At 42.8% G+C, this 15,881-nt stretch overlaps 1 protein-coding gene across 1 annotated transcript in view; it reads left to right on the top strand.

Moving 5' to 3' along the window:
* The window catches only part of pacrg (PARK2 co-regulated), a 148,391-nt gene that overhangs the window by 18,683 nt on the left and 113,827 nt on the right, over nt 1–15,881 (top strand). The window contains exon 2 of the mRNA XM_030719370.1: nt 8,405–8,539. Coding sequence (XP_030575230.1) covers nt 8,405–8,539 — 135 coding nt within the window. The remainder of the gene's footprint in view (nt 1–8,404; nt 8,540–15,881) is intronic.

The raw sequence follows: 15,881 nt of genomic DNA, 5'->3' as shown, positions 1-15,881 counted from the left end.
CAGAACCTGAACAGGAAATCCAGAAACCTCAGGCAACAACAGAAGCAGACAAGCATGAGAGGACCTACTGATGACAACACAGACAATATATACCCCCAATGAGACAATGGGAAACAGCTGGGAGAACAGGTGAACAAAATGAGACAAATGAGACAAGGGGAAGCAAAGCAGGACACAAGGCACATGGAACACAAGACTGGCAAAGTAAAACAGGAAGTGAGAAGGCAGGGAACAGAAATGTAAACTTGACACTGCACAGTGAGACAGACACACTGAAGAAAACAGACACAAAAGACTTCACACAAACGGTGGGAACCAAACTCTAAAGACACAGGGATAAAAGTATAACTACACAAACCAAGGATGAACCAGGAAGAAACAAATGCACCAAGCAATGCAAGAAAAAATACAACATAAAATGAACCCCCAATCACTAAAACTACAAAAGTCCATAAAACTAAGAAACAACACGGAAGAAATTAAGCAATAACAGAAAATCAAAAATTAAAAACACTGGGCAAAAGACCCAGAACCATGACATTAAGACTGAAGCATGAAGACAGTGAAACCTTGAATTGGATAAGCAGTTAAGAAAATGGCTGAACTGCTAGATGAACACTGGTATGATTATCAAGCCAGAATATCAGCAACATCAGTGTCATTAGTATTACTGCACAGCTAATCTTTCTTTGTTTTTTGCTAAACAAATGAAAAATGAAATGAAATGAAAAAAAGATTAGGTGACCAAGTATCCAACTATCACTGAAAACTATATTCAGAGACCGAGTTGTCATAGCCTGACTGCATGATGGATTACGTGGGTTTAACACAGCTTGTACATATGTGTTGCACTCTACATGTGCATTCACATGTTTTTTCCTTTGTGAAGTTTAACCTCGCAGGCTCAGTGCATTTGGATTCCCATTCACTTAACGAGTAGTGGGAGCTAACATTTTCTGCCTTTTCCATGCAGCCTGATTCACTGTGTGCCATCATCTCAACTGTGGTTTGGTGATACGAATCAGCCAATAGGGCTCCGTAAGCACAAGGCTGCCCTGCTGCCTGGCTGATAAGTGGGCCACACAGAGAAGATGGAAAATACTCAGGGCATTCTCACTCCCTCTCTCTCCCGTGCTCTGTCTTGCTCGCTCTCTTTTCTCTCGCTCGCACAGCTCCTCTTTCATTTATACTCCTCCCCTCACACTCCCACCTCAAACTCTTTCTTTCACATCCCCTTAACATCTCCCTGTGTCTATGCTGTTCTTTTAAGTGATGGGGTTAAACTAGAGGAGACAGAAAACAGTGGGGCGCTCTTCAATGCCTGACGCTGCTTTTTGAAGTTCTTCTTTAAAGTTGTCCCTCTCGAGCACAGTTCAATAGTAGGTGGCTGTCACCTGTTTCATCCTCGTGTCTTTGTAGTGACACGAGGCGTGTAGTGCCGTCTTTACCTAGCCGTGTCGTCATTTTTCATTACAAACATCCCTGCCCTTGTGCCTGTGCACATGATACAGTTGATGCAAAAGCCTGTGACACAGTGACAATAAAGCACACCTCTCTGTTGCTGTGACTCTGAACAAAAGACTCTGTTACCTTTCATCAGTCTGTGGTTTTCCCGTCCAGTGAGACCTCTTTACCCATTTGTTCTCATCCGACCTTGTCTCTCACAACGCTGCTAATTTCTGCACATAATGAAACTCACTACACTTGCTGTTTGGTCATGAGAAATTAATGAAGTGTTGCACAAATACTGTGCAGTTATTCTTCTGAAAGGAATCTGCCTCCCACCAGTCTGTGTTTTGCCCTGCAGAGGGAATGAGTTAGCAGAAATATCATGTTGAATGATTGTTTGGACATGGCCGTGTAACACTGGATCTCTAACAGCCTAAATACCCCTATTATTTTGTCTGTTTCTTGCTCATTTAAATTTTCAGTATGCTAAAGTATGCATGCGTAACCCAGCTTTGTATCCCTTGTGACCAGCGGGCAGGCAGCTGGCTGGGCTATATAGCAGTGAAAAATGCTCTGTAAATAAAGCAAGCTAATTTTTTTGCCTGTGGCAGCGATGTGCAAGCTGACCTTATCAGGAGAGCCTCGGCCTTTCTATTCCATCCTCTGTGACTCACTTACCCCGCGCCCTCCATCGGGAAAGGCGGCCTTCTACACGGAACTGGATTTCAATAACTTTCTCACTCGGGAAATGCAGAGAGAGAGAAAGAGCAGGTGAGCCGGTACCTACCTCCTGTGCTGTGTCAGTAAACAGGTGATGCAATTAAACCCATGTGCAGTGGCACCCCTGTTCCTGCACAAATGCAAGGCAGTGAAATAACGTTCTCTCCTGATAAACAAGTGGCAGAAAGGTGATGAGAGATGGGTAAAAATTAAGGCGATTAACGAGGACCTTTTTTCAGGAATTCCAAGTTTAGTAGCGATGGCCATGCAGGACTGTCAATGAACTGACAGGCCTTCATCAGACATCTATCAGAGGAATTTAAGGGAGTTTTTGGGGTGGTGCTGAAGATGGAGAGATGAGCAAGAGCGCTGGAGCTGAAGGCCCAGGCACAATGATGGATCACCTACACGCTGCGCCAGCCCTGCCATGCTGAACTCACCCTCAGAATTGATGAGCCACACCTATTGTCTCCCTGTCTCCCCCGTCCTATGATATCCACAATTCTTCCATCTCCCTCCCCTGTTTCCTACTTCACTCCCTTAAATTTTTCTCTATCTTTCTCATTCCATTTCTTTCCAGCATTTTCTCTAGCCATCTCGTACTTCACCTTTATCCCTCATTTTCAGCATTTTTCTTGGCTCAGAATGAGAGGCAACGCAACAGTAGGCTTGATTGCTTCGTGTACAGTAAAGCCCACGAGTGTGTTACACTATTTGACAGACATCCATGCATGTTCCCTTTATTTCTGATTACTTGATAAGGAAAAATGCTAATATGGCTGAATAAAAATAACCTCCAATTGAAAAACATCTTGGGAAATTATTTTTATATGGAATACAATATTGCATATATTGCTATATATTGCCTGTTTTTGGGTGCTCGACTTCACTCTGTGTGTCAACATTAGGAGAAACATCGAGGTCCCATACTAATAAGGTTAGAGGGAGCATCTCTGTTTCTCATGATGACACCTTTATAAATGATGGGAGCACAAGGCCCTGCTGGTGTTCAATCACATCTCTGCAGGGGCTTGCCCACGGGGAACTCAGCATGTGTGGTGTGTGAGCGCATATTTGTGCTTTACTGCCTCGGTGGGTCTAACAGCAGCCAGGTTTACGGTGAATGTAGTTGGAGCGGACAACAGCATTAGGGAGGAAACAGATCTGGAGGCAAAGTGGAGACGAAGGAGAGAAATGACAGCCTGGAGCTCATCTGACCAGCACTGCCTTGTTATGACTCTCTGATATGTGCTCCAGGGGCACACAAAACAGACACTTATTGCCTTACACCACCTCTCTCTGTTCTGTGGTCTGTTGTCTCACAGACTCACTTTATGGCCTCCACAGAGGGGTGGGAGGTTATCTGCTTGTATAGGGTATGTATAGGCTCCTGTTGTCTGCCTTTTTGTTGTTTTGTTTTGTTTTTTTCTGTTTAGGCCAGTGCTTAAGAAGAGGGATGATTTTAGGATTGCATAGGAGGTCTCTAACAACAAAACCTGTTGTTATATGACTGTTTTTCCTTGTGTAGATAACTCAAACTTTAACACAGTACAGACCTAAATTACTAAATGAACAACACATTTTTGTATATATGCTGTTTCTCACATATAGACTTTGCTTAAAGGTACAATCAGTAATTTTTGGAGGTTATTTAATAGAAAAAAAGAATATTGCACTCATAAATATACACTGAATGCTTTCTCATAAACTCAGTAATCTATCAAAAATACATAGGAATGGACACTGGTTTGTGGAAGCCTCCACATTCCTCCACCAAATTCGAATACAGTGGCTGGGAAGGACTTCTCCCTTCTGACTAATCGCGCTTTATGTGGCCAGAGACTGACCACATAAGTAATATACCAAAGGCAGAAGAGAAGACTGCTGTGGAAGGATATTGAAAATCATGCATGCACCTAGTGATGGGCAAATGAAGCTTTTGTGAAGCACTGAACCGCTTGAACCAATTCTTTCGAAAATGGGTTCATTATGCGAAGCTTCAATTACAGCGCCCTCTCCTGGAGAAATGCAATGCTTTCAATTACACATGTATGCACATGCGCGCACACACACACACACACACACACACACACACCTTAACCTCTAGCTTAAAACTCCTAAAAATCACACTTTCCCTCTAATAAATAGTTTGACTACATTCTCACATATGAGAGTTTAGTCACCGTCAGAGTCCAACAAAGTTACAGCCCCTTCAAAGCCAGCTTCGCTAACAGCAGCTAACTGTAGGTGGCAAAAACAGCAGCACTTACTGACAGAAAAGTTCAGCATATCCTCAGCAACTCACTTTAGCATTGCTGTCATCAGTAAGAAGTGAGCTTCACTATTTCATCAAACATATTGGACTCCTTTCACAAAGGAGTCTAAATTTATTGCTTTTGATCTCTCTTGGCTGATTAAAACATGTTTGTCTAATAGCAGCCGCTGTAGCTAGGGTTATGCACTTGAATTGGGAGGAGTAAGAAAACAGAATTCAGTTGACTGCGATCTGCAATCTACTGACATTTAACGGTGAAAAATTTACACTCTGTAACTTTAAGTGAGGATTGTACAATTTTTCGCTTGGGGGTGTGGGGTCAAACTGTAAGTCGTCCATGTGTGCTCTAAGACAAACAAGGTATGTGGCTGTAGTTATTCTTTGTAGGTATTCTCAGCATACAGGGGCTTTGGAAACACTTCTTATAAATGGCAGAACAGGAGCAGGCAGATCACTGGAATAATATCAGGAAGTCAGCAGGTGATAATCTCCCCACAACGCTATTCCTCTTACAATTGTCTTCAAGCTGCTGGGAATGGCAGCCTATATCAGTAACAAAGGGGAAGGGGCTTCTGTGCTTGGCTTTTTGTAGCATGTGCAGATCCATGAGAAAATATGCCATTGTGCACGGGTGTATGTGAATGTTCACGTGAACTGCCTGCTGGTGATGATAATTGGAAAGAAAACAAGGAGACGACTGTGAAGCTCGCAACACTTCAGATATGAACACAGGCCACTGAATTGACTGCAGCGTCATCATTCCTGACCATAAAAGCTGCTCAGCCAGTCAATGCAGTCTGGCTTCATTCTCTCCTCACTGGCCAGTCTGAGCTATTTTTAGCCTCCCTGTGCATCGTGGCTCAACCACCGTTGTAGCTACCTGGATATGAGGGCTTTGTCACTCCTGCAGGCTGGAGCAGCACTGATCTCGCAAGCCTTACAGTTTCCTATTTCCTCAGTTTGGGCTGCAAAAAAACAAAACAAAAGAACAATACAAAAAAAAAAAAAACCCTCAAAAAACTACTGCACTGAAAGGAATGCGCAAACACACATACAAAGAAAGAGGGAAGGCAAACAGATAACAGTGATGTGTGAAACAATTGCAGTGTTGTGTTAACTTATATGATGTGACAAGGCAGAAACAAAATTCTAATGAGGCAAGCTGACATGTTACTATTGATGAAAACGCTAAGTTAAAAGAATTCAAGCAATTATGGACTAATTGGTTTTGAGTCTAATAAAAGGAAAACTCTCTTTATACAAAACAAGAGGTGCAACACTTCAGTTAATCACTGTATGTGATTTAATTTAAACTCAAAATAACAGTCTCATAATAGGCATACGTGTGTGTTGGGATTCCTTTAGAATAGTAGAGTAGGAATACTGCAGAGTTCCTTTTCTTGTGTTTTACATGCATTGTTAGTCACAGACATTTTGTTTGGGTTGTCTGCCTTTCCTGCAGGTGTACAAACCTGTGCCTATTAATCAGCGTAATATTATTCAGTATTCCCTGGCATGGTAAACAAATGCTCCAAACGGATTCATTTGAAATGACTGCGCTGCCATCCCACGGTGCATTAGGGCTGTTTAAACGCACTGAGTGCTCGACAACACTCACTTGGGGTCCCTCATGGTAGTTTTTCTTTTTGTTTCTCGAGTCTAGCGACGCTGGCATCCACTACATCGTATTGCACACCTAGCTTAAAGTTTGATCCATGTTGCGTCATTCTTTGGTGCCGGTTTTACTGATGTACTAAGACATTTGTAGTTTTTTTTTTTTTTTTTTTCTTAACAGTCCTCCAAGGTGAGAGCCAGGCGGAGGTATATTTTCAGTGCAATTTGATGGTCTGTCAGCAAGATTATGCAAAAACTAGCAGGTTGAATTTTATGAAGCATATGAAGAAGTCAGTGGCCTTGGTGGAGGATGCACTCTCTTAGTGCCCTTCTAGTATGTAGATTTACCCTAAGTAACCAACAAGCAACACATGATGAATGATGTAACATGAAAACTTTGAGTAGCATGTAATAGCCCAGAGCCTCTTTAAAACCTCTGAAGTTGAACACCAGTCTGACGATGTCCTGCCAAAGATAACACAGTCCCACTCTTTTCTGCTTGTGGGTCACTGTGGCATCATTCAGTTCCTCAAAGAGTTGTAATCTGAGGATTGATGACATTCACCCATCTGCCAGTCATGTGGCAGTGTGACACAGATAGCAGGAAATGCACGCAAGGGTTGCACAAGGGGAAAATAGTGACACAACGCTTTCTCTCACTTTTCCACTACACCATGCTGTTGAAAAGGTATAATATTTTTATTTCAATTAAACAAAACTGCTGACTCTTCACCGAGATGTTTCGGTCACTTTGTTGAGTGAATTTTTGCAGCTTCTTTTTGTGTGTGTGTGTGTGTGTGTGTGTGTGTGTGTGTGTGTGTTTTAGGGTTTTCTAAATATGTTTCACCTTTGCAATATCTTTCAACATGTTGATAACAAAATTTAACAGTAAGGTCAATTTCTTCTGTCCCAGTTGCACTGTAACACGGGACTGTGGCTGGAGGGGTCTCTTCCACAGTCAAATCGCCCCCCTGTGTGCTCACCAATACCTACAGTAATACTATTGCTGCCTGGGTGGGGTATGTATTTAATGCATACCAATTAAGGGAGCACTAGCCACCCTCCATAATGCATACTGTGTAGCCCTGACACAAAAAAATATATCATCGCTGGTGAAAGAGACACACAGTGGGGAGATTATTTCCTTCTTCCAAGCATGGTGAGAAACAAGGAGGATATACCACCAGGATAGCCCCGTTATCATACAGAGATGAATTATTCATCAATTCAGCCTGTTGTAATTAGTGACCATAAATGGACAAATATCAAAAGACCAGCTAAATTCATATTTACATGGTTTTTTTTTTTGTTTGTTTGTCTTTAGGCCTATAGAACTGCTAACTTGTGCAGCCTGTTATTATATAGGTGTGGTAAAAACTCTTCACCATGCCGTCCCCCCCACACAGCACACGCACACACGGTCGGTGGTACAAAGTTTAATAGAGGGCTAAACTCTGCAAACGTAAAGACAGAAGACAGAAATACCTTTTTTTTTTTGCTCATTTTGAGATGAGAGAAATACATCATTTCAAAGTTTGCGTGAGTTTGCCCTTGTCACGAGTGACTGTAGTGAAGCATATTAGATTTCATATTAATCTGATAATAATAATGATAATCTTAATTGAATGGATTAATGGGAAAGCTAAAAATCTCTTTGATTGGCCAGTTATTTGCAATCATGTCGACCACCGTGAGTCCCTGGGATAATCCATCTGCACAGCCCTGCCTTTTCTTAAAATAATTTTCTTAAAATCTTCACTTGCTCTCCTTTGTAGTGTGCTGCATTTACTTACATCGCTTGTGTGGGCGCCACCATCAATGGCTCCCACAGCAATAGTGGCAGACACTGTGGCTGATGTGTTAGGAGTCCCATTGGCTTTCAGTGGCACAGTAATAGCACATATCCAATATGGAGGCAGAAAAAAGATGATCCTAACAATGCCTCTGGCAGTGCCTCTGGCTACATGGCCAATGCAAGCGCACACACAGGAAACACATGCACACGAACACACAAACACACACACACACACACACACACACACACACACACACACACACACACACACACACACACACACACACACACACACACACACACACACACACACACTCTATCTGTGTTTTTCCTTCCTTAGAGGAGCAGAAGAGCAGGCACATGTGTCTCTCCGAATTACTTTAGAGAAAAAGCAGTGGGAGTGATTTTATTCTTGTAGGAGAAAACACAGTCAATTCTGATTTCATAAAACAACACTCTTACTCGCCGTGCATGTCTCATTCTGTTTAAATCTTTACTTCGCTCCTTTCTTTCCTTTCTTAATTACCAGTTTCTCCTTTCTGCCTGACCAGGTGCCGGGTCCCCCAGCTGCCGGGGCTTTTCGTGAATGCCCAGCCAAACCAGGCAGGTTCCGCAAAAGCTACCAACGTGGCGAGCTTCCGATTGCAGTGAAACATGATAACAGTGGCAACAGTATTGCATGGAAGGTAGGGACACTACTTTTTGATGAGTTTTTTTTATACTTACGGTTTTCACAATCTAGTGTATTGAAACAAAGGCTGGGGTGCTGGATGTGTCATTGGTTAATGCTGTATGTATTGCCAACATCAGGTAGGTCATCTTTTGATGAGAACCCTAAAAATCTCAACTCTGGAATGAAATTCAATACAGGTTTTTTTGTTGTTGTTTTTTGTTTTTTTCTCCTGTTTCAATCCACCCTTGCTGTCAAGTACATGCGATGGTTGGATCTGAAGACTTGATAAGTGCTGTGCAAACACCATTTATCGTCATCATTATCAAGTAGGCTGAGGTGAAGATGACAGTTTCTCACATATTCTCGGGCCCAGTGTGGGCTGTTATCCTGTAGGAGGCAGTGTAGATTAGCTCACTTGAAGGCTTCACCTGTCCCACAGCACCAGTCAGAGAACCCATCAATCACACACTCCATAGGAACTCAGGGCAGTCGCAGCAAAACTCAGGGAGTGACTGTGTATGTATTTGCAAGTTTACTGTATTTGTGTGTTTCAACAAGCCACTCTGAGCCATTACAGCGTGGGTAGGATGGATGCATTTTGTTTTTTTTGTTTTTTTCTAATCACCATGTTGCTTTATTTCAGCTCCCACTATGCTGCCAGCTATTCCATAACTTCACAACTTCACGCAGCAGCTATGCTTAATGGCGTTTATTCATAGTAAGCAATGATAAATGAATCAAGCAAATTATGCCCCCCCCCCCTTCCTTTTTTCCTACTTCAAAGGGAGAACGAAAGGTGGGTGGGTGAGTGAGTGAGCTTTCTTGCTAGTTAGCTGTCTGTCTTCAGGTGAAAACACTGTAAAAGCATCTCCCTTTATATGAATTATTTATGTAAAGTGTTCAAATGAATCTATGCATTTGGAAAAAAGAAAAAGAATGCGTTTCTTTTGTGCTCTGCCCATGAAAAAACACTCAGTAAGTGGGATGTGGTGTATGTAATTGTTGCTGTCATACTCAGTGCTGCTGTTATGCTTATTGATCCCCCCCGCCACCCCCACCCACCACTTACTCATAGGCTGATCTTTTTTTAAATCCTCAGTAAAAGGAGGGTTTTCCTGGGTGCTCGTTCACACTTAGGGCTTGCACTTTGAAGTATCTTTGCAGGGCATGTCTTTTTTTTTTTTTTTTTCTTGGCTTCCCTGAAATTTTCTTTTAGTCTGAGACTAGTTTTAATCCATGTCTGGGAAACCTGCTGTATATGACTAAATTTAGCCAGCCTCTTGTTTACCAGAGGCAGTCCAGGGTGCACTGTATGTGTGGGTATAATGTAACAGAAAGTGTAGCTATGATCGGAGTAAGTGGAAAGGGGTTGCCACGTGTTTGCACTGAGCTGCCCTCGGGGCACGGGTTCAAGACGGCAGCTCAGGATCAATCCCAGTCTGAAAGCACAGCCCCCTAGCAAATATAAAGTCTGGGGAAGGCAAGAAACAGAGAGAGCCTTTCGCAAAGAAAAAAATGACTGGCGTGTTTATTTAGTTTGTGTGCTCATGTATACAGAGTGTGTGCATATCTGTGTGTGGTGTCGTGTACTGTACGTATCGGTTTCGACTGCCAGTTGATGAGTGTGTGCATTTGGGTCAGCAGTTCAAACCCCCAACAAAGATTTTGTTTGTGCTTGTTTGCCTCAGCAAAAGTCAATGCCACTCACTTCTCAAATTGACCACGAAATAGACAAACAGGCCTCATAACATAGCTAAACAAATCTTTGAAATCAATACCAGCATCTCCCTTGTAAAGATGCAGACAGGTAGTTCCTTTTTCCCGGTTCCACTTCCAGTGCACAGTCATACTCTCTCTGAGCAGCAGGATGAACAGCGTGTGTTACTGGCCTCTCAATGAATCATCAGCTACATGATATTAACATTTCTCCTCTTACACTGTAGTAGCCCTGCACTGGGGCTGTAGGCAGTTGCATGAGTTAATATTCTGGTGGAAAATCAGCTGTGTCATAACTTACTGGCAAAACATTTTGTTTCCCAAACATCGCTACGTGGCAGTGAAAGGGGGCTGTTCTCAGTCCTGGTTTTCCTACATGTATTCCTCCTGTGATCATATATTGTTATATTGAATTATCATGAACATGAAGCTAAGTTTATTGCAAAAAATATTCAAAATTTTGCCTTTAACTTGTTCTTTTGTTTGTTTTTATATTTTTATTAGTATTTTACAGGATCTGGCTCATTTGGCCCATAAATTCATATATTTTTTATGCTGCAACAAAACACTCCAAAATATGTGCCTGCTTTGACTGCTAGCTTACCTTTCACACACTGATCTGAAACAAGGCAGGTAGGTGCTTTTGACTTTTGGAAACTTCTTTACTGTTAACTGTGAAATGCCAGACCAAAATTCACTCGTGCTTTCCTTTTAGTCGGTTCAAGTACTGCTAAAAAAATGTCTCTTTCACTCTCTTCAATCTCTTTCACTCACTAAATGCTTTCTTTAAGAGCGACTCAATAGATAAAACTCAACTCCACATCCTTCTGGGTGGGTAGTGTAGAATTGTGAGCACTGTAACTGCAGGTATGGTGTTCACTCAACCGAATAACTTAACAGGTATTAATATAAGTTATTGTTTATATTAAAAAATGTGTAATTAGGTTTTTAAGAAGTAGCTGGTTAACTGAAGGAAATAAATTGTTCCTAAATATGTACAATTATTATAAGGAAATGCTAATTATTACATTATAATCAGGCGCAAATGATACATTATGATCACTAGAGATACAACTTTGTGACTGTATGCTTAGCTTGCCACTGTATGTGTGGCTTAATAATGTGTGGTTGGGTCTATATGTTCAGGGGAAAAGCAAGTGAACCAAATGTCAAGGGCAAGTTGAAAAAGGGAAGGTTGTATCTGAAAGGTAATTTGGCTCTCCAGAGGTAAAAGCCTCAGCTGTAATGGGGCGCTCAGGTAAAAGCTTTACACGTATGGGGAACATGTGCGGCAGGTAGATAAGAGAGAGTCGAGCGAGTTCCTATCCCTGTCTGTGTGTTATTGTGTGCCTGTGTGTTTGTGCGCTGTGGTGTGTGCGTGCGTGTGTGCATGAGTGCTTGTATGGTTTGTGCTTGTATTTGGCCACTGCCATAACGTAGCAGCCAAAGGCCTGGAACAGCACTGTAATCTACTGCGATCCCTGGTGCCAAAAAAGAGAGAGACAGAGAAAGAGAGGGAACAGAGAGAGGGAGAAAGAGAGAGAGAGAGAGAGAGAGAGAGCGCTCCACAGGGACTCAGCAATCAGGAGACATGGCAGCCGCTTGGCTCTCAGTTATAATGGATGAGTTGAGGTCTTCCTGCATTCCCTGCGGGGTTTGGTTTGACTCCCCGTCTCTACCCTCCGCTTTGCTCTGCAGGCTTGCAGCCAGACATCGTGGTACACAGATGCATGCACACACATTCACCTCACATGTACTATATACCTCCTGAACAGTCTTGTATATTTCATTTCATTGATCGCTTATCTGTTTTATCTTGTCCCTTGATCTCGTGTTCAGCTCTGTGTCTCTCTTGTATGCTTCCGGGTTGTTGCTTTGTCCTCTTTATAAATCCTGCCCGCCTGCCCCCTCCCCTCTCTCAGCTCATGTATTTTATCTATTCCCCTTTGTCCTTTTACGAGGCCTGTCTAGGGGCAGAAGGAAAAGGCCATTTTATAAAAATATCGATGCAAACCTGATTTCTGCTCACCCTCCGCCACCACACCAACTTCGGCCGGTATAAGGGGCGCAGCGATTGGGGGGGGGCAATCAATTAATCTGATCAAGCGCTTTAGGAAATGGAGAGCGTAAGCGCTCCTAGGGGACGGATATCCATCTCCTTGGGATGATTGAATTACGCACAGAGTGAGAGTTGGAGGGGAGGGAGGGCTGGAGAAATGAGGTGGTTAGGGTGACCGAGGATGAGGGTGCATGTGCTTGAGAGTTGCAGTGGGAGTGTGTGCTTGATACAAATGAAAGATAGACAGAGAATGAAAAAGAGCGTGAGCAAAAGAGTGGGGTGCAAGAGAGATGAGGTCATTGCAGATACAGCAATGGAAAAGATCCTTCCTTCCCCCTCTATCCTGCTTCCACACCATCTAACTATTTGCATTTTTATGTGTCATACCTTATAGTTGATAACCCCTTCTTTGGACAGCTGTGTTACATATTATTGGTATATTCTTATGCTTGGGAGTCAATCCAGAGCAATGGTGCTTTCGACTGATTTTTCATTTATTTAATAGCAAAGTGAAACACAGTCTGCATATGGACCAGCAGTATGTAACGCTATGGTATTTGGTCCGGTGTCTCACACCTAAATTAGTTATTACATGATTCATATTTTTTGTGACTCAGATTATGACTGACAGTGGTTTGCTGTGGCATGATACTAAAATTATCCCCTGAAGTTTCCTTTCATTCAGAAATTAGAGACTTTAAAGTAGCCAATCTAAGAACAGATACTTCTTCCAGCCCAAAGTACAGCAGCAAAGCACTTTCCCAACAGCTGTTTCATAAATACGCCTCAGCAACTGAGCTTTTCCATTGTTTTGTACGATGCACAATATGGTGCAACATCTTGCTTAGAAATAGTGCTCCTTTTGCTTTAATTCTGTTGAATGCATACCATACCTCCTCTTCTCCTCCTTGGCAATGATGTCTTATCAGCTGTGAGTACTAGAGCTTTGTCAGGGAACCTTTGAATAGACAGAATAAAATGGGGTTAACCATGCGTTTTCTACAGCTCCCTGGCTGAAAGCTGGATACTCTGGGGGGATAGTTCTGTGTCATAAGGAAAGAGATGAAACACAATAAGAGGAAAGAATATGAACAAGCCCCCCTGGGCTTTCACTGAGAGGAGAGAGAAAAGAGAAAGAGGGAGTTTAGATTAGAGAAGTGGAAAAAGCAGCATGCATCCTCACTGAAAAATGAGACACGAGAAGAGAAAGGAGGAGTAGATGAAGGAGGTGGAAGGAAAAGGCCTCCAACAAGCAAGGCTGGCTAACCATCAAGATGTGCATGGGCTGCCTCCCTGGAGGGAAAGAATTGCTGAATGACTGCTGGGAAGAAGCCCGATGAGCTGCACCACTTCCATGCTGCTGGTGTGACTGCAGGAATGGAGGGACTGTTGGAATGGAGGCATCCAGTAGAGAGAGCTTGTCTGTGGATCTTGAACTGCTACACCGCCTGCCGCCCTGAGCCATTACTCATAGCAGACGAACGCCACATGAAGCTGATGATGGTTGTTTAGCCTGTGGGCCTTCCACTCTTGCTGTGATATGAGACAATAGGAAAAATGGATTTTTGGAGAAAATGGTGGATCATTGGAGATACTTTTATTTCAGAAGATGACTTGCAGTGTGACTCGGTATAAAGCTGTTTACCTCTTTAGTTCTGCTTATGGGTCCTAAATAGGACTCATAGTTATGGCCATGTAAATTTAAGGCAAAATACTAAATACTAAAACATGCTTTTTACGTGTCCTGTTTAATTTTGGGCTATATCATGAAACAGCATTGAACACTAGTTTCCAATAAAAATTATGTAGCTTAACAATGTATAATTTTAAGGGATGTTATCTCAAAATGTATTTTTTCCTCAGGCTCTGAGCCACAAATGTCCACTTCAGCAGCACTCTGCAGTTTTATATCTGCTTTTACATTCTGACAGCTTTACAGAGACGTTTGTTAACACACACTTCTTATTTATAATGATTTATTCCTAAGTGATAAAAAGCTATTTCCAAAATCCCTCCTGTAAAAACATTCCACTAATGTGTTGACAAAACTGGAAAAGTTTTTTTTTTTAACCTGGTTTTATCAAATGTTCTGTTTTCTGTTCTTTAGATGGGTGGAAGTTTGCACATATTTAGGTGCAAACTTTGTACATTTAAGTAAGTATTTTAAAAAAAAACCTTTTTGAAATAATTGTTTTGCTGTGTGTAATCAGCTGGTGAAGTTTCATAATGTTATGTATTGTCTCCCCTTACCTTTCTTTCCTGATCCTGATTTTCAGCAGTAGTGAGCTTTATCTGTAAAGTTTCCACACACAGCACTGTGGCAGGCAACCAACCAATCACAGCATCTCTTCATTCCAGATGCCACAGCCCAAATGAACTCTTAGACAGGCACAATCAACTTCTCATTCGTTTTTGTGCTCTTTGGGATCGCTGAGAGGCCCTTCCTTTTTGGCCCACTGTTCATTTCCTTGTCCCCAAGCTCACATCGTCCCTCATGGACACCCTGTTGATCTGAGTTCTGCTACTGTCTGCCCCTAGCCTCCCATGCCTCCAGCTCCAGCTGCAACCCCACACAGCTGGCTTCCCTGTGCAGATGGTGACTAAAACAAATGCCCACGCACTCTCTTAGGGAAACATAGGATTGTGATTCCTCGTAGACAGATGGGAAAAGCCACGGATAGCTTGGGGTAAAGACGAGAGAGTGAGGTGATAGATGACATCACTGTGAAGTGAGGGAAGGAGATTGTGGAACGGGCAGGGTGGCTACCAAATTAGACAGAGACAGAGGACAAGACAGAGAGGGACATGGTGTGTCTGCCAAAGCTACAAATCATGTCCCCCGAATGCAGCACGGGCACTGTCACCCCTCCCTCCTACAAAATAAGCCAGAGATCTATTGATTGGCACTCGTATTTGCTAGCGGGCTCCAGCTCAAAATGGAGCCTTTAATTAACTTAATGGACCGGCTGCAGCTGTGCGCGAGCCAGTAAGGGAGGAATAGAAATAGATAGATTGGGGGAGAGAGGGAGTGAGAGCCAGCATAAAGAATAAGTGGGGTTAACTGCAGACCCCTTCTACAATCAGTCAGGCGGGCCAGGACAGAGAAGGAGGTTGAGACTGAATGGGCTGATGTCCTCCCCGTTCCTCAGATTTTCCAGTTATCTGCATCCAGTGTCCACCTTTCCTTTTGGCACCGACTTTCTTCACCATTCATTCAGTAGTGATGACTATGACTATATGACATTTTTCCTTTCAGACTGGCCACCAACAGTACTGGCATGTCTGTGTTGGCCAGATTTAGCCTTCACACTCAGACCCTATATACCCTGCCCTGAGTCAGGAGTGACCTCCAAATGCCAGCCCTCTGCCTGCCAAGCCCATGTTTCTGCACACATCCTGCCCACTCTGTTCCACCCACCCCTCTGCTATGCACCATTCTTATTCCTGTCCACTCATCCATTCTGTCAAAGGTTAATTGGTTTGGAAATGATTCGATTCATTCTCAACGTTAATGCTGTTATCATGCTTTTGTTTGAAAAAAAAAAGAGAGAGAGAAAGAAAAACTACCCCCCACATGCAC

Source organism: Archocentrus centrarchus, chromosome 22, assembly GCF_007364275.1.
Source record: "Archocentrus centrarchus isolate MPI-CPG fArcCen1 chromosome 22, fArcCen1, whole genome shotgun sequence".
Classification (NCBI taxonomy): Eukaryota; Metazoa; Chordata; class Actinopteri; order Cichliformes; family Cichlidae; genus Archocentrus; species Archocentrus centrarchus.
This window is presented reverse-complemented; position numbering and strand designations above follow the sequence as displayed.